The sequence below is a fragment of the Lichenostomus cassidix genome, chromosome 9 (genome assembly GCF_008360975.1).
Source record: "Lichenostomus cassidix isolate B80296 chromosome 9, HeHo_3.0, whole genome shotgun sequence".
Lineage (NCBI taxonomy): Eukaryota > Metazoa > Chordata > Aves > Passeriformes > Meliphagidae > Lichenostomus > Lichenostomus cassidix.
The window spans coordinates 14,396,964-14,423,160 of NC_139490.1; the positions used below are offsets into that span (position 1 = coordinate 14,396,964).

At 39.1% G+C, this 26,197-nt stretch overlaps 1 protein-coding gene across 1 annotated transcript; it reads left to right on the forward strand.

Moving 5' to 3' along the window:
- The first annotated feature begins 727 nt into the window (after positions 1 to 727).
- Positions 728 to 25,765, forward strand: GK5 (glycerol kinase 5). The gene is made up of 16 exons (XM_085069530.1): positions 728 to 913; positions 1,957 to 2,050; positions 5,038 to 5,113; positions 5,532 to 5,625; positions 6,600 to 6,731; positions 7,741 to 7,816; positions 8,445 to 8,506; positions 8,595 to 8,668; positions 9,244 to 9,304; positions 10,425 to 10,551; positions 13,185 to 13,289; positions 15,739 to 15,824; positions 17,063 to 17,166; positions 18,468 to 18,527; positions 20,633 to 20,766; positions 21,869 to 25,765. Exons 1-16 carry the CDS (start codon positions 782 to 784, stop codon positions 22,003 to 22,005), a joined length of 1,554 nt encoding a protein of 517 aa, XP_084925656.1. The 5' UTR covers positions 728 to 781; the 3' UTR covers positions 22,006 to 25,765.
- The last annotated feature ends 432 nt before the right edge of the window (positions 25,766 to 26,197 follow it).

Consider the following 26,197-nt stretch of genomic DNA (forward strand, 5'->3'; position numbering starts at 1 on the left):
TTTTGTAAGAGGGGCCAAACCAGAAGTGCAAGGGGGAAATATTTTCAATGTGTTTTTTGCTTTTTCTGCTCTAATCAAATGAGTTAAAATAAACTGACTTATTCTTCTGATTAAATCTGAGTTAAAACTAAATTCTAGTAGTACTAGCAAACTGATGGCACGAGAGAATTGCTGCAGCTCATGACTTGGTGTAACTACGTATGATTTGTTCCCTGATCCTCAGTGCCTTCAGTGGCAAATCCTAGGAGCAAACATACCTCAGTTACTGTAAGGACGAGCTGGGGTCAGGCACTCTTTCGCGGGGTCAGCATCGCACCGGGGACATCTCTCCCGGTGGTGCTCGCTGAATTCAGCGTCTTAGAAAAGCCGTTAACATTTGGTGTTGAAGTAAAAGCCTTTTACGTGCATGTGGTAGATTGATGCAGAGACTGCACAGACGAAACACGGGGCTTTGCCGTTCTGTTCCCGCTCTTCCCGTGGGATCCCGGGCAGGCCCCGCCACCGTTGGGCGGTGAGTTGGCGGCGGGCGGAGCGCCCCGCCCGCGCTGCTCCAGGCCGCGGCCTGCCCTGCCGCCCCCGTCGGGCGCCACCTGCCCGCGCGGCGGCCCCGCTGCTGCCCGCGCCCACAGGCCGGAGGAGCGCCGCCCCCGGCGGGCTGTGGCGGGCGCGGCCGCTCGGCCGCCCTCACTCCGCGCTCCGTGCTCCGTGCTCCGTGCTCCGTGCTCCGTGCTCCGTGCTCCGTGCTCCGTGCTCCGTGCTCCGCGCCGGGCCGCGCGGGGCGATGCCGTGCGAGCAGCCCGACAGCGGGGCCGCCCCGGCGCGGTACGTGCTGGGGGTGGACGTGGGCAGCACGGTGGTGAAGTGCCACGTCTACGACCGGGCGGCCGCCGTCAGGGGCTCCAGCTGCAGGGAGGTGAGCGCGGGCCGGTTGAGGGAGGCGTCCCCGGCCCGGAGCCGGGCCGAGCGGCGAGAGCAGCCGGCGGCTGCACCTGCCTCGGGAGCAGGGTGGGACCGAACGTGCTCGCTGTGCCCCGAGCGGTTCCGACCTGCGGGACCCGGGAGACTGCAGGGGTTGCCCGTCGGGGCTCGGCAGGGCAGGCGCTCGCAGGCGCTCACCCGGCTCGGCTGGTCCCGGTGCGCGGGCATCCCCCGAGCCGGGGCGAGCAGGCGCGGCTCCCCCTCTCGATGGGTGAGAGGAAACCCGCAGCCCCCGAGCCCCGCGGGACCACCGCAGCGCTCACCCCTTTACCTGACCCTCCTTCCCGCCCGCCTTTCCCGGTTACCTTCGCTTCGGTCGCTTATCGACTAATCCCTGTCTGAACAAAACCACTTTTGTTAGTAGGGCATAGCTGAGACTTGCGTAGTACTTGTGTTTACACGCGTCCCATGCTGTAACAGCACCGTGTGAAAGAGTGCTAACTTTGGAACATGAATTTCAGGCTGCTTTTGCTTTGTATGGCTCGGGATTTTACGATAAAGGTAATCTCCAGAATTAACTTGTTTTACTGTTACCTATTGCAATGGAAAGCTTGCTGCGAGGAGGAATGTAAGAAATCCAATGTATTTTGGAGGTGGAAGGGGCTGCTTTCAGTGGAGCTGACCCTTCCTGTCGCTGGAAGCTGGTCTGACAGGTGATCCCTGGCCTGCTGTGCTGCCGCTGAGAAGCTCAGAGGCATCGACGTCTGAGTTCAGCAGTGAAGCAGAAAAAGCTTTCTGAGAAACCTGCTTTCCTGTTTGCATCTCTTAAAAACATTTGGGCTTCTGTATTCCCCCTGAATAGGTCTTCTAGAGATCACACACCCACGTTCAACAATGTTTTAAAAGTTACACTGTTGTTTCTTCTCTTACAGGAGATTCACAAAATTAGGAGCAAAAGAAAACAATCCAAAACCAAATGTATTTGCTGATTTCTGTGACTTAGGGATCATAACAATACTATTTGTGTTTCCTGAGCAGGTGGAATCACTTTATCCTCGTCCTGGATGGGTTGAAATAGATCCTGAAGTGCTGTGGAGTCAATTTATTGGTGTAATAAAAGAGGCTGTACGAGGTAAGGGCTTAAAGTTTGGGAAATTAATTTTTTTTAATTACTTCGGTTATAAACCTATTACTTATTTTCACTAGTACTGAAAATTCATCGCTGGGCACAAGTCTACAACATGCTTTAAGGCCTATTCAATCATTATGTAAAGTAGGACACTTCAGTTATCTTTCTCCTTTCATGTGGGCCAGATTAGGGTTGAAGTAGAAGCAGAAGCAGTGTGAATAGTTGATTTACGCATCAGTGCCAGCACTTTTTTGCTCCAGCTTTTTGTGTATGCATCCTTTTGCAGACTCTGTGTCCCTCCAGATGCCTCTGTGCAGGAACAGAGAGTAGGCTTGTTCCCCTTCCAACGTCCCATTGTTCTACTGCCACTTTGTATGTGTGAGTGTGGGTATGTGAGAGAATGAACACAGGATGCTGCAGAGCTGTGCTTACTTGATTGCAACCTGATATTCCTGCTTTTCCCATTCAAACTACAAATGGTTGTTACTGTCCTATTCCTGTATTACTGTTCTTTCCTATTTGTACTTTAGCCTAAAAATTCCTAGTACTCTGCATACTAAATATATACAACTCTCTTTTCTGCAAACTTCTGATGTTTTTCCTCCTGTCCCCTTTTTCTGGATGCTGCTGTAACCTAGGTCTTCCTCTCTACAGCTCTCATAGCTTTCACATTAATTCAGCTCCAGTGTTGTGCCATCATGAATCACCACCCATGCCACATTGGTGCTGTGAACCTGTCAACTGGACCCCAGTTCACCTTCCCACAGTGCCCCATCCTCTTTGTCTTGTGTGTGTACATCACACTCTTTCATTCAGTTTCTCCTGTTCAGCCTCTGTTTCTGAAGTTTGGTCTCCAAGTGTTGCTCTGCCTTCAAACATGGTTCATGGCAAAACTGCTTGTCCCTTCCTTTGGAAGGCTGCCTAAGGAACAGGGAAAGTAACCATCACCAGGTATAAGCTGAAGCTGATTATTTTGGATGCTTGATTTGTTTTGGCAGCAGCCACAACTGTTTGCTCCCAAGAATAGCAATGCCATCTCAAGCCCCAAAGACCTTACTGCCTTCCTTCATTTCCATGCTGTGGGGCAAATCAGGAAGCAGACTTTTCAGCTAGTTTTAAAAGGGGAAGCTTTCCTTGTGGCCAAGCTACATACGTTGTTGGCAAGTCATTTTTAAGTGGTTGCGTAAGTTAGCATAACTCACAGTGCTGTCAAAAAAAGCAGTGCCACCCTCCTTTTTGCAGAGTTACTTCTAGTCTAGGGCAGCTTCCTGAGTAGAATCACTGTTCAGTTGTTTATGCCAGCAGAGCTTCACCAGTGTTTGTGCTGACGAAAGAGAGGGTGTGGTACCAGGGGCAGGAATGACTGACTGGAAGCAGCAGGAGCATAGTGACACTTGAGTTTGCAGGGCTTGTGGAGCTAAACATGTGATTCCATGCAGGTGTGGTAGTACTGCTGTAGTTCAGTACTGCCTAAAGGTGGAGACTTCTGGCTGCACAGTCCCACCCCCGTCTCTTAGTGTAACACTCCATCCAAATGACAGCTTAACTGAAAAATGTCCATGTTTGTTTTTAGGTTTGTTTTTGTCTGTAATGGAAGTTAGCTCCACTTACATAGGCATCTGGATAACATGTTAGCTGACACACGGAAAGTGGGTGGGACTGTGCACGTTGTGGAGATGGGAAGGAGTAACACGTGCTAGTAGTCCTTAGTGAGTGGTGTCAGTACTTGTATGGCTTTGCCTGACAAAGAAATAGTGCTGTTCTCAGGCCACCCACTCCCAGGTGCTCCTCCTGTACACTCCTGCTGCCAGCAGCACTTGTGCAGGCAGTTGGAGCAGGTTGCCTTGCGAAAGCACTGGTTTAATTTTCAGCTGATTGAGGAATTGATAGCACTGCTGGCAGGAATGCAAGGACCAGTGTAAGGAGAGGTACAGAAGCACAGGTAGAGTTGGGTAGCATGGGATGTGCCCTTTCTGTAAGTGTCACTGAGAGGGTGCTGGGTGTAGAGTCTGCAGGACATGTTCATACAAATGAGTATCTTTGCACATGAAAGTTGACATGAGAACACATATGAGCAAGACCTACTTAACCTGTGTTTTTTTCAAGTAGCTGGATTGAGAGCCCTTCAGAGTGCCAGTACTTAAGACAGGATAGGTAGTCTGTCATTTAAGTGGAAATTTTTAATGCATATTTTCTTCATGTAATTTTGCTTCTGGAAGTATGGCTGGAGTCAATTAGCAAGCTGACCAGAATTGCTTTGAAAATAGCTGTGGACATATTTAATTGTTTACAGCTATATTAGAAAAAAAGTTCTGTAACAGTTATTTCAAGGTAAGGTTTAACAGCAAAATTGATATATACCCAAATGTACTTTTTTTGTACTTCTGACTTTAAAGTGTACTTTGTTGCATTCAGTGGTACCTGGTTTAAGCAAATTTGTTCTTAGTAATTTTGAACCGTTGCTTAAGAAATATTTAAGGTGAGACATGTCATTATTAAAGTGATGTAAAAAATCATGGCATATTCACATTAATCCGTTTACTGCCTGTAGGATCAATCTAGTTTTGTTTTTTTAGAGGAATTATTTCCCTAAGTCTGTAAAGGTACTTCTGTTGGTATTTTCACATTCATCCGTGTGAAATGCACATTTTAATTGATTGTGTAGGCATATGTTATCTGCCTCCCTGTCTCTGGGATTGTTCATGTGAAGTATCAACAGGCCTTTCAGGGGTGGAAAGGGTCAGTGTGCCACAACTGCTTTTGGAAAATACATAGGTTGGTTTATCTACTTTGGAATCAGTTGTCTGACTCAGAGCTCTCTAACATTTCACTGCTCTAAACATTTAGTTGGACAATTTGAAGAGATTCATATTCTCATACGCTATCAATTTCCTAAGTATTCTGTGAGTTTTATAGTTATATTGAAGAAGTTGTATTTTTGTTTCTCTAAATAAATGCTTTTTTTGTGATTGTTAATTTTTGGTTTTTAGCTGCAGGTATTCACATGAGGCAAATTGCTGGTCTTGGCATCTCCACACAGAGAGGAACTTTCATTACATGGCACAAGTATGTATACTGTATATTCTTTAAAATAAATTTCTATTCCTTTGTATTCATAGACTGGCTGGTAGCAGGCTGTAGAAATGTTGAACTCCGAAGCAGAAAATGTCAAGTCACTCATGTTCTCTTGTGTTTGCACAGCCACACCTTAGAGCAGTTCAGAACAGTTTGTGAGTGTGTGGCCTTTTTGTTCTTAGTACATTGGAAGACACTAATACATATGTATTTTTTCATTCTGGTGAGAAGTCTGACAATCCAAATTCTGTGTGCTTATTTAGTAATTCCTAAAATCCACCAGGGGGATATGCAGTTATTATAGGAATCAACCTAGTGTTTATTGTCCTGATTGGAAATGGTGAATGATGTTGAATGTTTTGGGCAGTCTGTGTTTTCTAGCTTTAAACATTTAAATACTGTTTTTCAGGAGGACAGGGAAAACTTTCCATAATTTCATAAGTTGGCAAGACTTAAGAAGTGCTGAACTTGTGAATTCCTGGAATAACTCCCTTCTGCTGAAGGTAAAATTGTGCTAATCTAGATACTGCTTGAGTATATTAGAGCTGCTTAACTTTTATGACAAGGGGAATATATGGAATACTGCACATGGTGATGTGATGTGCTGTGGCCTAAAAACATTTAACTGAGCAATATAACATGAAAGATTAGGCTATCACTACTGCACTTTTTTCTTGGCACCAATGTAATTATTCTGGGAAAAGATACCTGTAGGTCTAACTCTCATTTTGTAACTTTTTAGCCAGTTCTATTAAAATGTTGCATGTTAACACTACTACAGCATAGATTTTGGATATAGGTAGGTCTGGGTTGGAAGTGGTTTGGGCTGGTTTTTTGGGCTTTTTGTTTCTTGGCTTGTTTTTTTCATGTACCCTTTGCTCAGATTATCTATAGGAGGTACATTTTATGCTGCTCATGGCTGGTGCTTCATGCCTTTAGAAGAGAAAAATTTTCTCCAAGTGCAAAAATAGAAGTTACTTTTCCTCTAAGTGGAAATTAACCAGCACAGTCACAATAAGAAATTAAATTCTTGGGTTTGCCACTTAATTCTTTTGTGAAAACTTGATTAATGATTGAATTTTGGTAAATCTGTTAAATCATGATTGAGCCTGTCAGCTGTAGGAGAACTTCCACTGGAATAACAGTATGTAATGCTGTCAGGCACATCATGCATTGTGCTCATAGAGATGACCAGTCTTGGTCAGAGCAGTGTCTGTCAGTGCTCCAGCAGAACTTGCTGAAGCAGACTTGCTTTGAGCAGCTGTTCTTTCCTGTGGTGTGTATTGCAGGAAGGCTGTCTGTTGACATGAAGATCCTCACATAACCCTATGGAAGGATTCTCTAAAGGAGTTTTAGCTTTCTGAATCTAATCTCAAGTCAGCAGCTTTCATCTGTGTTGTCATTCTTTAAAGATAATTGATCATTAACCTTTAAAGTAAAAGATTAAAAATTAAGTAACTGTTTTCTTTTGAAACAGGTGATCCATGTTATTTTTACAGTGCTTCATTTCTTGACTGGGAGTGATCGATATTTGGCACCCAGTTTTCTTACTTTTTCAACACATCAGACTTCTATGAAGTTGTCATGGGTTTTTAAAAATATACATGAGGTAAGCTGGAAAGGGAAAAACAGTAGGTTTCTTAAGTCATAATAATGGCTTGTGACTTGGAGGTGTTCAGGGCCAGGCCGGATGGAGCTTTGAGTGTCCTGGTTTAGTGGGAGGTGTTGTGGCAGTGGAGCTGGAACTCTTTAAGGTCCCTTCCAATCCAGGCCATTCGATATTTCTGTGACTATTGGCTGTAACTGCTTGCATTTTGTCTTATTCTTCTCAGAAGAACCAGAAAGAATTTTGTCTGTGTTAATGTCCAAAGTCTGTATACCTAGATAGTGACTTACATTCACAGAACTTTTTCCTCTGATTCTGGAAATGTGTAGTAGTAAAAAGCTTTCTTCATACATAAGCAACATAATATACTTGGTATATTTATACTTGGTATATTTATACAATTGGTACAATTAGTAATTGTACTTTGTTTTAAAGCTCTTTGCACTCTGGTTTTGAGTGACAATTTTATTTCTTTTCAACAGGCACTCTTATCTTTCCACTGTGCATTATTCCATGTTTTGCAGTTTCACAAATAATACCATACTGGACAACTCATTTTGCATTTTTGTGAATTAGTAGGATAAATTATGCTGGATTAATCTAGTGTACTAATGAGCCCTGAGCTGTTTGTTGCTATATTCATTGCTCCAGTCCTCACCATGCAGGACTTTGTTTTCTTCATCCACCACTCTTTCATCACTGTTAAAATTCTGACTGTAAGTTTCTCTTCATAAGGCTGTGATGCTCCTACAGTAGAAGATTCATTACTTTTCTTTCCTTAGCAACAGCTGTAAGAAAGGGTTCTTATTTTCTGTTAGGAGCATGAACTTGTAGGATAATATTAGTTAAATAGCTAACTCAGCCTTCTTAGATGAAGTGTTTGCAATCAAAGATTTATTTTTTGAGGACATTCTCATTAAGCATTAAGAAAATGATAAAAGGAATCAAGAAATATGTTTCTCTTCGTTGTACCCAGTTGTAAATACTTTTTTTTGCTTATCTTTTTTCCCAGGCTGAAGAAGCTGCCAAAAAAAACAACTGCTGCTTTGGAACAGTTGACACATGGTTACTGTATAGACTGACTAAAGGTGAACACTACAGTTCCTCTTAAATATTAGAAAAACACATGGGAATCTAAGAAATTATGTTAATGATTTGTCATTTATATATCCTAGAATTCAAATACTTTCTTTGCAATTTGTGCTTTTGAATATTAATAAAAATTGTAATGTATTTACTGTCAAAAAATAACTTCTGAATTAATTATTCTTTGGGTCTGCCTGGAAGGGAAATATTTATTCAGTGTAATCAACCTTTTAAGACTATAAGATTTAAAGAGGACTAACAGAACTAATTGGTGTTGATTGAAGAAAAGTACCTGTGAAAGCAAAAGAACAAAGAATTTTTATAAATGTGGAAGAATTACAAGTTTCTATCCTGAGGGCTAATGCCTGAGGAGTCAGATTCTGATTGAGAGTGATGCAGTTGGTGTGGTACTGTTGTCTGCTCTAGACAGGTTCATGAGAGGAAATAAGGGGATTAATGTGTGCACATTATAGTGAGCAGCAGGTAAAGTCTCTGTGCTCATTGTATCATTGTGATTTTGCTCATACACACCTGATTTATATTTCATGGGAGCCAACAAGATGTATAAAGAAAACTCTTAGATATTTGGATGTCTAAAAATCTTACTGTGTTCTTTTATTTTTATGGTAGGTTCTGTGTATGCTACAGATTACTCAAATGCCAGTTCTACAGGCATTTTTGAGCCCTTTACGGTATGTGCTGTTCCCAAAAAATGTTGTTGCTATTTATTGTGCATCTCAGAAGGTTGCTGATGCTTTTACTTCTTCCATTTCATTTCAGAAATGTTGGAATCCCACTTTGTGTAATCTGCTTTCTATTCCAATGTCTGTTTTTCCATCAGTGAAAGACACAAGGTAACTATGAAGGCATAATTAAAAGAATATGATAACCGATTGTCGCTGTTGAGCAGCTAGCAGAGTAATGAAGGTACCAGTTCTCAGTGGCAAGAAGGAATGATCTTTATTGTTTTGATTTCATCATATATATAGAGTTTTCAAAAGTCACCCAGATTGGTCGGTCAGAAGCCTTCCCCCAGGCCTGATTGGCCAGGTCTGCACCGTCCAAGTTCTGGGACACTGTTCCAATAACATCCAAACTTTATCTTTATTTACAAAACACAAGAAAATTCTCATGGGAAAAGCCTGTGCTAGCCACAACCGATAAATTCATTGTGATAAATTAATAAATACTACATACTCTGCACAGGCCGAATAGTACACAGGTGCACAAAAGAAATATTTTTAAATGCAGTTATAGCTTATGTAAAAGTATATGAAGTCCAAAATGTTTTTACTGTGTCTCTTAAAGTGATAATGTTTTCTTTAAAATAAAGCAGTAACATTACCTTTTATATGTGATCCAGACCCAGTGTATGTACCTAGCTTTCATTTTAACAAAAAGGTTATTTTAATGTTGTATTTGTTTTAAGCTTCAACTTTGGATCAACTGACTCTGAAATATTTGGGGTACCTATTCCAATAATGGCAGTGGTGAGTGAAAATATTTTCTTAAATCTATGTGTTTATACTCTACTTATCTGTCTTTGATTTAGTATTTGATTGTTTTATAAGTGTTCTCTATTCACTCTGTGTGACTTAACTATAGGAGAATTGATTGTCGAATTTCTCTCTAAAAACCCAGTTTACAGTCTTAGGGGGAAAGGAGGAGAAAGGAACAGGAATGGATTTCTAGAAGTGTAGGTCCATTAAGGTTATGTGACCAAATGATTAAGTACTGAACCTAGGACTCTTAAGTTCTGGTAATCTGTGTGTCTGGCTTAAAGTCAGTTGTTCTGTATGAAGTTATGCAAGAGTCTATTCTGGCTTGACTTCAGTAAGACTGAACAATGTAAGAGTATTTGTTAATAGATCCACTTGTGGTATCTTTTATATATTTTTGATTTTTCACTAAAAATAAGTGTACAAATAACATGTTCTCTCCTCAGTAGTTAGAATTTGGACAAGAAAACCAAAAGTGATGACTCAGAGCGAAATCTGCTTGACTTGAACTAGCTGAAAAATCTGTCCCCTAGATAACATGAATTTCTCTCTTTTTAAAGAACTGTGGACTAAATCTAGCTGTAAATTTACTTTTTCACCAAGGCAAAAGAAAATACATAAGTAAATACATTTAATGACCATCGTCATTGAAAAATGGAACATGGAATAATTTGGTACAGGAGTGGTATCAGGGAAAAAGAAAGGCAAGACTTCAGAACTTCAGCTTTCAATTAGGAGAAGGAATTCAGGCCAAGCCACTCTGTTCTGCTCCCTGGGATTGCAAATGCCCCATTTATCCTTGTTAAATATCAAACCACAAAATAGTTCTTTTGTTTCCATAATATTTTTCAGTGTTGCAAGCAGTACTACAGACATTCACATTGTGTCCAAACCTGGTCTAATTTGATGCCAGTGATAAGTCCAACTGTTGTAATGGCCTGCAAATACTTAAGAAATTGTGTATGAGTCTGCTCTGAATGCTCAGTTCCTTTCTGAGTTTTTACTTGTATTCAGAACTCCAAAGTGTTTACAATGATATTTTCAAACCCAACATCATTGCAGGTAGGTAGTTGATAACTAACTTGTCCTGTTGTTTTTGTTGGCTTGACAGGTAGCTGATCAGCAGTCAGCTATGTTTGGAGAATGCTGCTTTCACCCAGGAGATATTAAACTGACAATGGGAACAGGTGGTTTCTGGAATGTGAATACTGGAGAGCATCTCTTTGCATCACGAGGAAGTAAGACAGTGAAATTTTGGTTTTAGGGGATTTTATTCTTTCAGCTGTTCCTTGATAGCTGTTAATGCTGAGGGTACACAAAGGAATAAAACAGGGCTGTGTTTTTCCTTTTTGTCTATAGGTATAGAAAAACAGCTTGGGAGTTCTTTCAGAAGAGAAGACTGGAAAATTTTAATTAGAAATGTAAATGTTGGTTATCTTGAAGTAAGCTTCTCAGGAAGAGAGCTTAAGTAGCATCATTAGTAATTATTTCTTCTACCTGTATCCCTCCTGTTTTGTTTTTTCCTTCACCTGTTCTTGATAGCAGTATTATACAGTGCAGGAATGTAGAAAAAAGGGATTAGTCCTCTGGCTTCTCACATCAAAATGCCTCAGTGGATTGCTGCAAGTTCCTCCCCTTGAGCCCTTAGACATTGAAGCACCTGCAATGAGAAACTGCAGGATTAGAAGTTATTGGTTTTCTTTTAAAACACTAGAAATGGCCTCCCCAATGTGTTTCTAGTGTTTAAAACTTTGTGGTTCTGAACATCTGTGGTGTGTCAAACTTGTTAATTTGTCAGAGATAACTATTTGTCAAGAGAGCAACACTGAAGATGATACTGAAGTAAATTTGCCTACACAGTCTCTCTCTGCCTGTAATATTTTTAAAGAGTCACTAATTTCAGGATGTCTGCTACTTAAAATGAGATGGGGCTGGGAAGGAGGACACCAGTGTGCTAAAGAGAATTTTACCAGCTCAAGTCTTGAAGGACCTTGGGAAATACATGAGATGTGTCAGAACTGAATAGCAGAGACATTGAATTCCCTATGAATGCAAATGCTTTTTATGCTAATTAATCATGTCATTATGATGATATTTTTATTTAGGAAATCACACATATGTAGTCTGTTAAAATGTAATAGCAAAAAACATGCTATGAAGTTTTTCAGTTTAGCTATTGTGTTCTAATAGGAATTAAAATCTTCTGAGGCAGTGCTGTGAAACTTTTACTGCTTTAGGCTGTTACTTAGGTTAAAATTATTTTCACTATGTTCTTTGGCTTCGTGGGGTATGGTTAGTGGGACAAGTTAAGTATCTGGCTTTCTCAGTGCCCTGGGCATGAAATGTAATGTGTTCAGTCTTTAAAGCTGACATGTATTTAAGACTGCAAGATGAGTCCCTACAGCATCCTTGTGCAAGTTATTCATTAGCTGCTGTTCTAGTTTCTGGTTTACATTTTGCTCCTACGTATAACAGTTCAAAAAGGAAAAATAAAGTAGTTCCTTCAAGAGCAGCACTTCTCACAATTCGGTGATGGAATCACATTGGATAGATTTAAAAGCTATCTCTGGCAGTCTGATGGTTTTTAGTGCCTCTGGTCATGCCAAGTGTCATGCAGATCCATTCCCTAGAGGTAGGATTATGTTACACTCCTGGAGACTCTGGCGTGAGCATCTTTAAGAAGGCCATGTGATGGATGGATGCTGCTGTCCTTAATTCACTGCTCTTTAGGATTTTTGGCTCAATTAATTTTTGGGGCTTTTTATTTTGTGGCTTTACCTTCGGTAAAAAATAAAGATTTTAAGGGACACCTGCACTGATGATCTGGAGTTATATATATATACAACATTCCACTTTCAAGAGACAAATACAAACTATAATCAGTGCTGCTGATTGTTTTATATTGTAAGTACCAGAATGCCTGCAGCACTAACCAAGTTTCTGCAATTGCACTGGTACTACCATGCAACTTGTTTGGACACAGGCAAACTGGATATGATTCTGTGAGGAGCACATATATCAGCAAAGTCACTTTGAAAAAGCAGAGAGAACCCCTAGATCCTTCTGATGTTTTTCTGGTCCTTGTAAAGGTAAACTGGGACTTGTTCACCTTTGTTGCATTACCCATGATCTCTGAGCCCTGAGCAGGGTCCTGTGAAATGTGGGTGCTTTCTTCACTCCAGCAGTTACCGTGCTTGGTTGAGTGAAGTTGTTGCAGTAGTCACTGACAACTTGAGTTCTTATCGAGTGACCTGAAAAGCCATTTCTCTAGCTGCAGTGCAGGTGAAACTTGTTTTCTTTTTTGCTTTCTATGTGAGGAAGTATTGCATATTAAAGAAGGAAATAAAAAGTATATCACTTTCATCCTCTTCTGTGAGTAAGATCTGTGCTCTGAGTTTGTGTTGCTTTTTTTCTATGTATATGCCTGTTTCAGTTTTGTGTTTCCCATCTGAAAGCAAAGCCTTCATGCTTTATGTTTTGGGGAAAAATAGTTTTTAGAAGTCCTTGGGGAAAGCTGGATGGATTTAAAATAAAGAGAAAAACATTGTGCACACCTGAAAATTTATCAATCTCCTATGTAAGAAGAAAAGTAAGTGCAGATAGATTTTCAGTTTAAAGGGGTTTTTTTGGCAATTTGATAGCAATTTTTTAGGTTAACTTAGGTCTAACAACCTGTTGCTCAATTCTCTTGTAATCCCATCACTAATTTTTGATCAGGACATTTAACCTCTATCAGTGATTTTTTTTTAAATTCTACAAAGGAGTTAAATAAAGTTTATTTATTTTTAGTTGGGTTTATTGTGGGGAATGCTTGTATGTGGTTTTCTGGAAACATTTAACTAAGTGTTTTGTTTCACGGAAAATAATTAAGGTCTTTATCCATTGATTGGTTGGAAGATTGGGGAAGAAGTTGTTTACTTAACAGAAGGCTCTATATCGGACATCAGCACTGCCATAAAATGGGCTCAGGATAGAGGTAAGTTCTTTAATTTTATCGAGGGGAAAATATATAACTGCTTAAGAAGCTGTTTTATGGGTCATAGTTATGTTAGTGGATTTGATGTTACTATTATAATTAAAGGAACTAATCTACATGCTTTGGACAGCAGAAATGCACGTTCTTGTTAGTAGGTGCTCTGCTGAGTGTGTTTGCTGCAGGGAGTTTGGTGTGCACGATCATCTCCATTTCAGTCTCTGCCTCAGACCTTCCTGCCTAACTAGGCTTTTATTTTCCTGAAATATTTTACTCCTCACTTGCTTTCTCTTGAGCATGACAAACCTCCTGATTCCACAAGCACTTGCTGTAATGCTTCTGATAGGTCTTGAGCTATACATCTCAGAACTAATAACAGGTTTGAGTTATATGAAAATAACATGAGGAACTTTTCAAGTAACAGTGTGTTGCTTCACATGGAAGTAATGTGCCTTTTGGATGTTGTTATTATTTTGTAATGACAGGTTTTGCTTTCCAGTTTAATGACAGACTAAGAAAATACTACCTCTGTAGTCATTGATGTTCAAACCCACTGATTGTTCACAGGACAACTGTTTTCAATGTTCTAATTAGAACGTAGAAATTTACTTGGCTTACTTAGAAATTTGGTACATTTTAACTAGGATGAGAAAAAAGGGATTAGTGCCTCAAATTTTGGATTATCTAGTAAAGGTTTTCTTCAAGTGTAGCTCTCCACAAAATTCCACATTTCTTGAAGTTGTCAGCTTCAGGTGCATATGTACATGCTCTGGTATGTGCACCTAAGGGTTATGTATGACTCAGATTGCTCCTCACATCTTCATCATCCAACATTTGACTAAGCCTAGAGACTAACAGCCACTAGGCTTTGAGGAAATGATTCAATTCAATACACAGTTCAGTGCTGCAGACTCAAGTGTCAGTGGCACATATATAAGCTTGCTAATTCAGACTCCATGACTAAAGTGGATAGTTATCTATATGGAACTTACCAGTACTTAAAATGGATATCATTGATATGTGAAGAAATATGAAGGATTTTTAGCTAGTCAGTGGTAAAATGGTCATGACCTACAGTTGCTACCACAGAAGAAGAAAACGGGGTGACATTTTAGAAATGGGATAAATAAGAGGCAAGCTGCTTTAAACTGTGTAACAACTAGGGCCTTTATTTTCTGAAAACATTATTGCAGAGAAGCAGAATTCAGAAACTATTATCAGCTTTAGAGAATGGAAAAACTTTAGCTCTACAGAAGGAATTGGGCCAAAACACAAGGTAAGCTTATGGCCTCAGTAAGTGTGGTGAGGCTCAGCATGGGTGAAGATGAGACGTAACAGTGGTAAACATTTGGAAATAGTAATTTCTGCAGCAAGGGGAAGTTAGTTTAGTGGACTTCTTTTAGTGGGATCATATAACTTGTAATAATTTTGAAAAGCAGTATGTGGAATTTCAACATGAAGTCGTTCTTTCTTAATTTTTGATTTTTCTGTCCTGGCGTAGAGGTGTTATATGTATAATTCAGTAACAGCAAAGACAACAAGAAGGAAAAGATGTGATTTGGGTTTATTAGTCTGAGCACAGTAGAATTGAGAGTTTTCCCACAAATTCATAAAGGTTACAAAGGTAAATTTAAACTCATGATAAGTTACCAAGATGGATTTTTCAAAGTTAAGTTGAGCTAGATTAACTTAATTTATCTTTAATAGGAGAACTCACTTTTTTAGACAAGAAAAGCGATAGCTCTCATGTACAGGAGACCTCTAGTCTTCTGTATAATGGTGTTATGTGGCCACATAAGGACATCATTAGTTACATCTGTGGAAGATGGATGTTAGTACAGGAGTTGCATGTGGGTGAAGAACAAGATAAAGAGGAATGTCTGTACAGTTATGAAAGGAGCCATCTGGCTGGACAGAGAATAAAAGTAGTATCTGTCCAAGAGGCATTATTGTGATAAGAAGTGATTACCTTATTTATGTGTCAGTCACTTTTAAGGATACTTAAGGGTGCTAATAAAATATGGGTATTAAGGACTTTCTCTGTAGTTGTGTTTGGTGGCTGGGCTGACAGTAACATTTTTTGGGGGAAAAATATGTTACATGAATCTAAGCTTTTAGCACTGTTAGGGTGCCATTATCGTTCTCAATTCCCATTTATGTCTTTTTGGGAAGCTAATGACCTTTTCAGGATGTGAAGACTAAAATGCTACAGCACGACAGACAGGAGAGGATCTTGTTGAGTTTAACCTTCATCTGAATAGTTTGGGATTTTTTATATGATTGATGGACATGAAATAGAGGAGAAGTGATTGTTTCCTTTAGAACAGGTAGTTTGAAAATATTACAAAAGGAGTAGTCTGACTCCAGATTTTTGTCTCTTAGTGAGAGACAAATAAAGAAATGAAGAAATTTAAGGAAATAATAACATCATGCAACCTTTGTATCTTTACAGAACTTTTCACCAATGTAGATGAAACAGCAAAAATGGCACAGAGTGCTGCTGATTGTCAAGGTGTTTGTTTCATTCCAGGTTTGCAGGTAAAATTGTTATTATTAATATAATCAAGAATATAATAACCCAATTAAAAACTAATTTTTACAGTTTTAAAGGTAATGATTTACATCTTATCACAGTATTGATTCTGTACTGCTGAGGTTCTTATTGTCTGTTGCTCACCACAATATATGAAGACCACTGTCATATCAGAATGGTTAAATGCCATTGCCTGCCTTGAGAAAAACCCTACTAAATAGGAAAATTAGTGGAGGACAGATAAACTAAATTATTTGCCCCCAGTAACACAGGCAGTGCCTACAGAGACACAAACAAATGTCATAGCTTTTCTGCTATGAAGTGCAGAGCTTGCATTGAGACAATGCTTCTAAGCACTGTTGTAAAATAATTCATTTTATTCTGCCTTTTTTCAAGATATAGGTTGTAATTCATCAGAATATTTAAAAGTACTTAAGTATTGGCAAGATTGCAAGTCCTGGTGTTATGAAAAGTAAAGATAATACTTAAGGACTTCTCCTGGGAATGATAAAACTCAGATAATCAACTTCTCTCTTAGAATTCTTAGTAATTGTTTGATTTAAATGTATACCAGCTTATCTCTCAGTGTGTTTCTGAAAGTTTGAGGCTTTTTGAATCTTCATCTGTCTGCCATACTCAGTTTGATCATTCCCAGGACTAGTTTTTTTGGTTTTTTTCTCAAGAAACTTAGTATCTTTAACCTTACCTTTGTGTAAGTTCTGTATGCTAATGGAACAAAGCAAAGAAGAATTTAATTTCTTCTCCAGATAGCCCAGCTAACCTTCAGTGTCACTGATAGTAGGCTGTAGTATACACCAACGAAAAGTATTACTGTCCTTTTTAGTATTACTTTTAAAAGTCAATTCATCTTTCTTTCAGTCGTTCAGGAGGGAGTGTGTCAAATCTTGTTAGAAAACAGCAGTATCAGTAATATCAGTGTGCGTTGTCCTAGACACTTAACATGTACACTTTAAATGCATATTAAAGGAAAATTGTGTGGATTAGCCTTTTTTAGTTTGTCTGATTTGGAAGAAGTCACTTAATCCTGTTGAAAGAAGCAGTTTAAACTGTACAGTGAGTTAGCTTAAATAACTCTATATACCTCTTACGTATTGTTTTCAATTTTCTTCTTTCACTATGCTGCCTGTAATTATCGTAAGTTATTTTTTTCTTATTTTTAAACTTCTTTCTCAAAAGCCTACAAATACAATTCACTGAACTCATGGTGACATCTTTTCTGCAGGTTTCTGGGGATGACCCATATTTATGTCCCTCTTTCATGGGGCTGAAACCTTCCACTAACAGAAACCATCTTGTTCGAGCTATACTGGAATCTGTAGCTTTCAGGTACTGTTTGCTAAATTATCTGGCTTATATTTTTTTATGTTTGCTTTTATTTAGGTCAGCAGTGTTAAGTGGATACATGGACTTTTGCAGTTTGTAAAATACACTACTGTTACACTGGAAAGGAGTTTAGCTGCTTTTTTTTTAACACTTTAGAAATAAACTTGTGTATACTTGTTTTTGTCCTTAAGTAACCATATAGAGAATCTTAAATTATATTGTTTTCTGCATGTTCTAAAAGTGTTTTTATTTAAATTTTCCATGATCTCCTGACAGTGTTTTGTCCTCTCCAGCTGTGTTTAAAGAATCCCTGAAGCTGGAAGTTTTATATTAGCTCTTGTTTAAAGTTTGAAATTTTGGTGTTTTATAAAACAAAGTAACAGGTCTCTTAAACATCTTTAAAGATGTGAATGGACAGCAGCCTCCAGATCTGTGAAGGCTAAAAATATCACTGCTGGTCACTGCTGCTACCACATCAGTAGCTCGCTGTGGAACAGGTTGGCACTGCCTTGCCAACCCCCCCAACATGCCTCAAAGTGGGGATGAGTATGGATTGAGCCTGGCTCACACTGCACTGTGGCCAGCTAGGGAGCATGGATGGGATTCCTTCCATGGAGTCAACAGCTGAGCTCTGGGCATAAAAATCTCCTGCAAGGAGCCCAAAAAGGATGTCTGGAGGAGGGCAGCATTCTGAATTGCTGTAACTGGTTTCTAATGCATTTTACTTCTGCACTGTAATCATGAACATGGGATGCAGTAGTTCCTGAACATGGGTCTCTTGAAAAGGATGTTAAGAATATAATCTCATTCAAATACTGCTTACAGATAACTAGAAAAAAGTAGCGATCCTTTGTGTTTCGATTTTCTCCCATTAAATGAAATGGTTTCAGGAGAACGTCAAGCTTGAAGCCTTCAGATATTCCCCTTAAGAAATAGCTGGATAAACTCCAATTAGCACTCAGTTGGCCTACTTTCCTCACTCTAAGCCACTTGTTACATCAACTATTGCATCTCTAGAAACCTATCAGTAACCTCCAGTGGGAAAAATAAACCTTCTACAGTGACTTGCTATAGAATGGGCCATGATTTAGCCATATTTGTGCCTTTGTAACAATGACAGACCAAACACCAGTTGCAGTGGGTTTGGGTTTTTTATTTATGCATTCTGTAAACTTTTTAGCTGTTGCAGCAATTCTTACAGAACTGAGGCTTTTTTTGCCTTGCATTTATTTTCTGACTTTGTAGATACTGAAAACAATTTGTGGAATATATCATGCTTAATTCAACTAAATATTTTTTTAAAGAAACAAGCTGCTTTATGATATCATTGTGAAGAAGGTGCACATTCCTCTTCAAACTATTCGGTAAGTTCCCTGTAACTTTTATATTTTATTTATAAGAGTTTGATTTTAGATAGGTTTGAGCTTTATTATGCATTTTATCTTACTGTAAAAATTCTGCTGTTTAGAAGTAGACAATTTTTAAGTCAAATGTTAATGTAATTTAAGCAGCAGTAGAGTCTGCCCACAGCTATTGGCATTGGTGATTGTTAGTAGTTGAGGAATGAGTTGCTGGGTCTTTCACAGACTACTTTTTGAAGACATCAGTTAAAACATTTGTGAGGGAATGAGGGAGAATAGTTTTACAATCCAATTGTTAAGATAGTGGTTTTGCTTTAATCTTTGAAGAAGCATATCAAATTCAGTGATGTAACCGTAATTCCTAGAATATGCTTTCACAATGTTTGGGGAAAATTTAGTGGAATGAAACGTTGCTGGAAGACCACATTTTGGTAGGGACTTGCTTTGAACACACCATTTGTGAGAGGTTCCAGTCCTCTGAGGCTCAGAAAGCTCTGCAACAAAATTCCTCGTCTGGGCAGCCAGGGGTCAGCATGGCACTGCAGGCAGCAGCAGAGGCATGAGTTCCTATCCCTCCTGTGCCTCTGCAAAGGAAGAACAGACTGGCAGGCATGTAGACAGAAATCAGACACTCAGTGGAAGAAAAGTGAGAGTACAAAGTGGGAGGAGGTAAAAGTTTTTGCTTTGCATCATGTATTGGGAGAGAATAGGCAAAGGTGAAGAAACAGCCAGGCTTTAGGGTTTAATGAAGAGGAAAAGATGAAAAGTATCAGAACTTTGATTACTCAGGAAACTTTTTTACATAGAAAATTGCATCCAAACTTTGAAAAATCACATTAAGAATGCAAACTGAAAAATGGGAAATGTGGAAATACAGCCTAGGGAGCATTAGAATTCTGATTCCATTTACATTGCGGTGTAAACTTTCAATTGTATGATCATGTTCTTTTTTATTAATGGATATAAAATTGCAGTTTTATATAGTGACTTCACAGTTAACTAGCGTCAGTAGCAATTCAGCTTGTGGATTAAACGTTAAAAGATAATGAGACACACTCAGTGGGGTTCTCAGTGGGGTTGTAAACTGCTCTACCGTCCTTATGTCCACACATCTTTTGCATCTCTCAATTACCTTTGATTTTTTGTTGTTGTTTTTATCCCATAAAATTCATTCATTTCTTTTTTAGCTGTTGTCCTGTATTCCTTGTTCCTTCCTGGTCTCTGGTCATTATTTTCCTTAGTTCTCTCTTTGCTTGTTTCAACACCATCAAGAAAAGCACAGAGAAAGAATCCTCAGCTTTAGTCCACATGTCCTATAATGAGTTTTATTACCCAACACTTTCTACAGCAATAAACACTAGATGTCTTCTCTGCACCACATCTGATAGAGCAACAGCTCCATACATGGCTGGTATTGGAGTACAAGAGCGTAATGAACCAATCTGTGACATTTTAAAGATTGCTTTTTGTTACAGTGATTTTTGTTTGCAAGAGTAATTACTTTGCACTCTCAGATTATTAAAGACCAACATTGATCTAAGTTCTAGTTTTTGTCATTAGGTTAGTCTCCAATTAGGAAAATAGATGGAAGCCTCATTCTGAACTTCCTCTTAAAAAGAAGCAACTGTGAAGGCATTTTAGCCAACTAATACAAAAGTTTGGTAGTAAAGAAAAAGGTACTTCTCCAGATCTGAGAACAGATCTCCAGATCTGTTTAGTGTAATGGTTTTGCCTGTTGTTGTATTGTGGTGGTAACTATCTAAAGGCTCTGCTATAAACTCTGACATTTCATCCAAGATGATGTATAGTTTTAAAAGACAGAGTTTTCAGAGGTTTTGGTAGTTTTCTGTGTCCCTATCTCTCTATCATTCCTCCACCAGTTTATAAACATTCTTCTTTTTTCTTTTTCTTTTATTTATTATTTTCTTTTATTTTTGGCACCTTTTTCTGGCCTCTAAAATTACCCATAAAGTGGAAATGTATTTGTGCATGAGTGACAGGAAGATTTATGCCTAAGTGTGAAACACTGAAAGTTGTTTTCTGAAATGTTGGCAATCAGCACTTGAACCTAAAATATTTTTTAACTACTTCTTCCCTTCTCCCTCTAGAGCTGATGGAGGTGTCAGTAATAATAGTTTTGTCATGCAGATGACATCAGATTTAATTAATAAGAAAATAGAAAAACCTGCAAACGCAGACATGTCTAGTCTTGGTGCAGCTTTTCTAGCAGGCCTTGCTTCAGGTATGTAGACATTTAAAAGGCTTTTTATTCCCCTTTATAACGTGTGTTGTAAATGCAACAGAAAAGAGGTCACACAAACAAAGGGCATAACTTCAACAATTGTAAAACCCCCCAAAGGATTACTTTAGCCATTTTTGTGGGAATCTAAAGTAAACAGTGTTTATGTTTCTCTGTACAATACCATCAGAAAGATGTATTACTAGAGAAGAAAGGTGAACCTTGTCTTTGCTGCGTCCTCTTCCTTGGCCCAGGCACTCCATGTCCATTTCCCTACTGGTGCTGCCTGAGTGGTGCTGGCTGGGGATGGACCATGTAGCAAGGGAGTCACTGTGCTCACCTTCGGCCCTGTCATTCCTGCTGAAGCTGTGTCCTGTGCTTTGTAAACCCAGCCTTTATCCTTTAAGGCTTTTACAGGAATGGAAGTACAAAATAAATTATTAACAGGAAAAACAGCTCTACTCACACAGAATTGTTTCATATTGTTAACCAGACTTAAAGCTACAAACTGTTGATGGTTTTGCTTAATATGCACCTACAGGACATGTTTTTGTTAAAGTGCTTTGATATGTAAAAACATATCAAACAAAGGTAAAATGAAGGTAAAAACTGTATGCTTGGATAAGACTTATTCAGCAATTAAAAGTGAAAGGAAGTTGAGACCCTTGACAGACAAGTATAATTTAATAACATAAATTAATAGAAATCTGTAACACTGTTTCTTGCCATTTATGCAATTTTTAAGACAGTAGGAAAACAGCTAAGTCTTGGTTTCTGTGGCCCTTCTTCGTTGAGAAGGACCTGCAACCAAAAGCACTTTGTGGATGAAACCTAAGGGAACTTCAGTGTACCAGAGCTGTTCCTTGGAAACCATCCCAGTTAAGCAGATGTGCTGTTGTCAGGATTCCAAACAAGTGGATCCTATTGGAAAGGATTTTCACAATGTTAAAAATATGCTTCCCTCTGAGAAAGTTGTTGGTAGAGTAAAGAAAAGCTGTCGTGATTTCTTACTGTGTTTCTGCTTTGGATCTCTTGGAAATAGATTAAAACAACTCAAAAATAACATATTTGCAGTTGAGCTGGAGAATTAATTTTCTGTTTATAGGATTTTGGACTGACAAAGAACAACTAAAGAAGCTAAGGCGAATAGAAGCAGTGTTTGAGCCCCAAAAGGATTCAGAGGAATACAGACCTGCTATGGATGCATGGCTACAAGAAATGAAACACTCTGTGCACTGGTAGAAACTGGAATTTTAATTTTTGAAGAATTGAGACGGTTTAATTTGTACTTTATAGTATTTTGACATTAGCAGGACAGTGAAAAAACATAACCGAAATTTGTGACGGTGTATTATAAGTTGTGTGGTATTTCAGTTACCCCCCTGCTGCTGGATTACTTACCATACTGTAATGAACCTTCCCATCATCCCTGTGGCAGCTGTGGTCCAGCTGCAGCATTTGTGTCCCTTCAGTGACCTCCTTTGGGTGGCCCAGCTGCTCAAATCCTACCATGTACTTCACTTGGGCTGTTTTAACTCTGATGGGTTTTCTACTGAGGAACTCGCCTCCCTTCGGATCTTTAAAATCTTTGGTATGTTAATCATCAAGGAAGGGTAAAAGGCACATTTACTCCGCTAGGCATTGCTAAGAAACATAAAATGATTGTTGGGGCTGGGTTGTGATGTTCTCAATGGCGTACAGAGACATTTTTTGGTAGTAGCCTGTTGCAACCTTTTGGTTGACGGTAAGCGCTGTGATCACATTTTTTGTGCACTAGGTTAAAATGAAATACAGAAGCAAATAGGCTTTCAACACTCCATTAAAAAAAATCCAGGATTTTTGTAGATGATACTTTGTAGTTAGCTTGTAGCTCAATTAAAAAAAAATTATAGAGACCAAAAGCAATCTTACCTGGTGTGGCTAGCACAGATGCATTAAAACTAGTTCTGGCTATGCCATCTAACTTGTAAAAATCTGTACTATTAGTTTTTCAAGGCCATTCTTAAATCCTATTATTATTAGCTAAAAGGGAGTAAAAAGTATATTTTTGAAGCTATAAATTACTTTTGTATTTTTAAACAAATAAATTATAATTAAATGTGTAATTATTCTTCTATATTTGCTTATTACTAATACTAAATTATTGTGATTTTCTCAGGATTATGTGTAAATCAGCTTCCAAAATGTATGATTAAACATTTTAATTTCAGAATAATATCAAATTCAAGCTGTGGGTGATTTGTATTCCACAGACATCGGAGACAAGAAATGTTTATAGATTTAACATCATTGAAAGAGGGCTGAAGAACTATAATTCACTATTTCTTGTGCTGCAACACAGAAGGTCAAATCATACACCATTTCTTCAGTTTTCTTCAATCATGTACCCTGAGTTGGAGCATCTACTCTTGCTGTGTTCAGACTCCATTTTATTTACTTGTCAGCCCTAGTTTAACATGACATTTTTCTTGTTCTTCTGTTACATTCTGCCCTTCAACCTGTGCTACGTCTTGGCAATTTTTTTTCCTCTGAAATATCCAAATCTCCTGAACCTTCTTCCATGTGAATCCTTAAGTGAAGTGCAGAAGCAGGTCTGTCTGCTGATTTCTATTAATATGCCAGGCTGTAGTGCCAAGACTCCCATATAAAGTCCCTCAATGAGATTCCCTCCACTCCTCCTGCTATAAGGTAAGATCCTGCAGTTACAGGATATGGGAAACAACTGCTTTGCTTTAACACCTGTATTCAACTTGTGTTTTTTCTCTGTCATCACAAAGTCACTGCTAAAGAAAATGCTCATTAGCAAGAAGGTTCTTCAAGGCTGAGCAGAAAGGCTTTCAGTCCAGCATTCTGGGCAGAAGTTTGTGTCTCAGTCACTGGTATTCTACACTTTTTTCTCACCGAGGGTATTGAGTTTCATCAACATCTGCCTGGGTATAATGTCCACCTATTGCCCTTTTGATGAAGGTTCCTTGACATGGGTTCACTTGATAGTCTGGAGGTTTTGCTGGCTTGAGCAGGCAGTGTTGCAGAGCTCCCAGATGGAGCTGTCATGGGAGGTGAACCGGATTCTGTTCAAATCACTTTGCTGAAGGTAACTCAGCACCAAGTGCCTGATACTGCACCTTTAAGTGGTGTTGATTTTCACCCTGGCAATGGCACAGCTAGAGGGATAGAAGATATCCAAGACATTATACAGTCCTCTTGCTCCAGGTAGTGTCCTAGAGGACCTATTCTGGATAATCATTTTACCACTGTTTAATTTGAAGCAGGAATTTAACCTGTTTTCCTTTTACTAGCCTCAAATCTACAGGAGAGAAACTTCACTAAAAATTAAGGATGCAAAAAGGCCCTGGTATATTTACCAGCTAAGCCTTTCAAATGTAAAAGATAGTAAAGGTAACAATACAAAATTACAAATATTACCTAGTTTGTAGTTTTGTCATTTTAAGATATTCAGTTGGGACTGAATGTTTTACTTGGGATTGGACAGCGATGCAGCTCATCAGGCATGTGAAGATTGGCAATTCAGTTGAGATGTGTTAATGATCTCTGGGCATTCTGCCTTCACAGATACACACAGTGCTGATACTAGATAATGTCATATCAGTTTGGCAGTTGTATCTTTCAAAACATATAGTCCTATTAAATATGTGGGGACTGTGTGGCGTGAAAAATAATGCCTCATAATAATCCCTCTATTGTTGGAGGGATCTTGCTACTATTGGATTAATTGATGCATATCAAGAAAAACGGCAGGTGAAACAGTCCTCAGATAGCTGAAAATATTGAGCAGCTGTATGAATTTTGTTACGTAGGTAAAAAGATCGTCAGCTATGTTTAAAATCTTACTGTTATGAACTTGACCAAGATTTTTGAGTACTGTTTTCTTTTAAGCAGTATTTTCTACTCTACTATAACAGCTAATTTTATCTAAAATTAATTCAGTTGCTCTTATCTGTTTTTAACAAGAGCATTTAGACTTGATTTCCTGTCAGGAGAAAGTAAAAAAAATAAAATACTGAGTTGCTGTTTCAGCCTGCTGCCTTCTATTGGCATAATCTCTGTAGCAAGATACTTCAACTAGTCCCACTATTCCCAGGATCAGGGCACAACACAGGAGGCTCACCAGTTAAAGAGAAGCCTTGTGGAAAGAGGTAAGAACCACTTCCTGCCAGTCAGTGGGGTTGTGTTACTGGTCTGAGCCAAAAGGTACAAAGCTGTGAGCCTTCTTGAAACAAAGAGGTGTGACAGTCCTGCGGGGGAGTCGGGGAATATGGCACTGCTCTGACCCACATGTTGGGCAGCATGTTAGTTTAAGGCTTTATAGGGAGTCAGGGCAAGTTCAGCAGGAGAAAAGGGGGAGGTGGTGGAGGGGGAGCCTGTTTTGGGGTAGTGTTTGTGCAGGTTCTCACAGCAAGGGTTGTGGGCTAGCAGGAAAGTGGTAAAACCAGCAAATACTGAAAAGTGATGTATTGTGAAAGGGGAAGAGGGAACATCCAGGGGGGATCTGACTAGCCAGGGGGAGCAAGGTGGGAGACCAGACAGGTTCTGGAGGGAGCCACAAAAGCTTCCTGCAGGGCAGGTGTTACTGGAAGTAGCTGCTAAACCCACACCTTAGCATGTCTAAAAAATCCAATTCCAATGTGTTTTTCCAATGCAGCACTCATTCTGGGATAAAATTTGGGATTTGTGAAAGTTCTGAAAGACTATGCATTGGTTTAGAATGTTACACCAGTGGTATACTTACACTCATGCAAATTGGTCATTGTTTCACCACCTTCAAACTTAATAGTGTGTATGTGTGTGTATATATATATATGTATATATAATTTGCAATTTGCTGTTGAAAGCAAATGAAAACTATAGCAGTAACCTTTCTTCTCTTTCTCTCTTTGGTGGTTAAAATGGCTATTTTTCATGTTCATAATCAGTTCTAGCATCTGACTTCAGCTCATCAGTGTTTTCTCGCAACAAAGTAAATAAACCAATGAACCAAAAAGAGATATATGAAGCCCAAGTGTCTTTATCGAGGCTGGGTTCAAGTATTTGTTTAGCTGTGGTAACTAATAATAGTGCAATAAACCAGCCAACCTGGTTGCTTCTGGTTTGCTTCCTTTTTTAAGGCAGTGCATGCCTTCTGCACTTCTGTCAGGGCATGTGTCATGTTAGTGGTTGTGGCTGTACCTGTTAGAGGGGTCTGCAAGAACAGCAAAACAGAATGGTTTGCATATTTTTATGGCTTTTGTGAATGTATCTTGCATAACACTGCAAATATTGATACAAGGTCTTGTTACGTGTCATGGAAGTGTTTTACAGAGGATGAAAAGAAACTAAAACCACAAAGTGCAAATTCCTGGGCACATACAAGATTTTCAGTTGTAAACTGCCCCATTGAAGTAAACATAAAGGTCTTGTTTGCTAATATTTTCCT

Bases quoted from the DNA above. Each gene is read 5' to 3' on its own strand.
- GK5 (XM_085069530.1), top strand. From the start codon at position 782: ATGCCGTGCGAGCAGCCCGACAGCGGGGCCGCCCCGGCGCGGTACGTG. The intron at 6,732-7,740 runs GTAAGCTGGAAA...CTTTTTTCCCAG, and splicing joins TTTTTAAAAATATACATGAG to GCTGAAGAAGCTGCCAAAAA. The intron at 8,507-8,594 runs GTATGTGCTGTT...ATTTCATTTCAG, and splicing joins GCATTTTTGAGCCCTTTACG to AAATGTTGGAATCCCACTTT.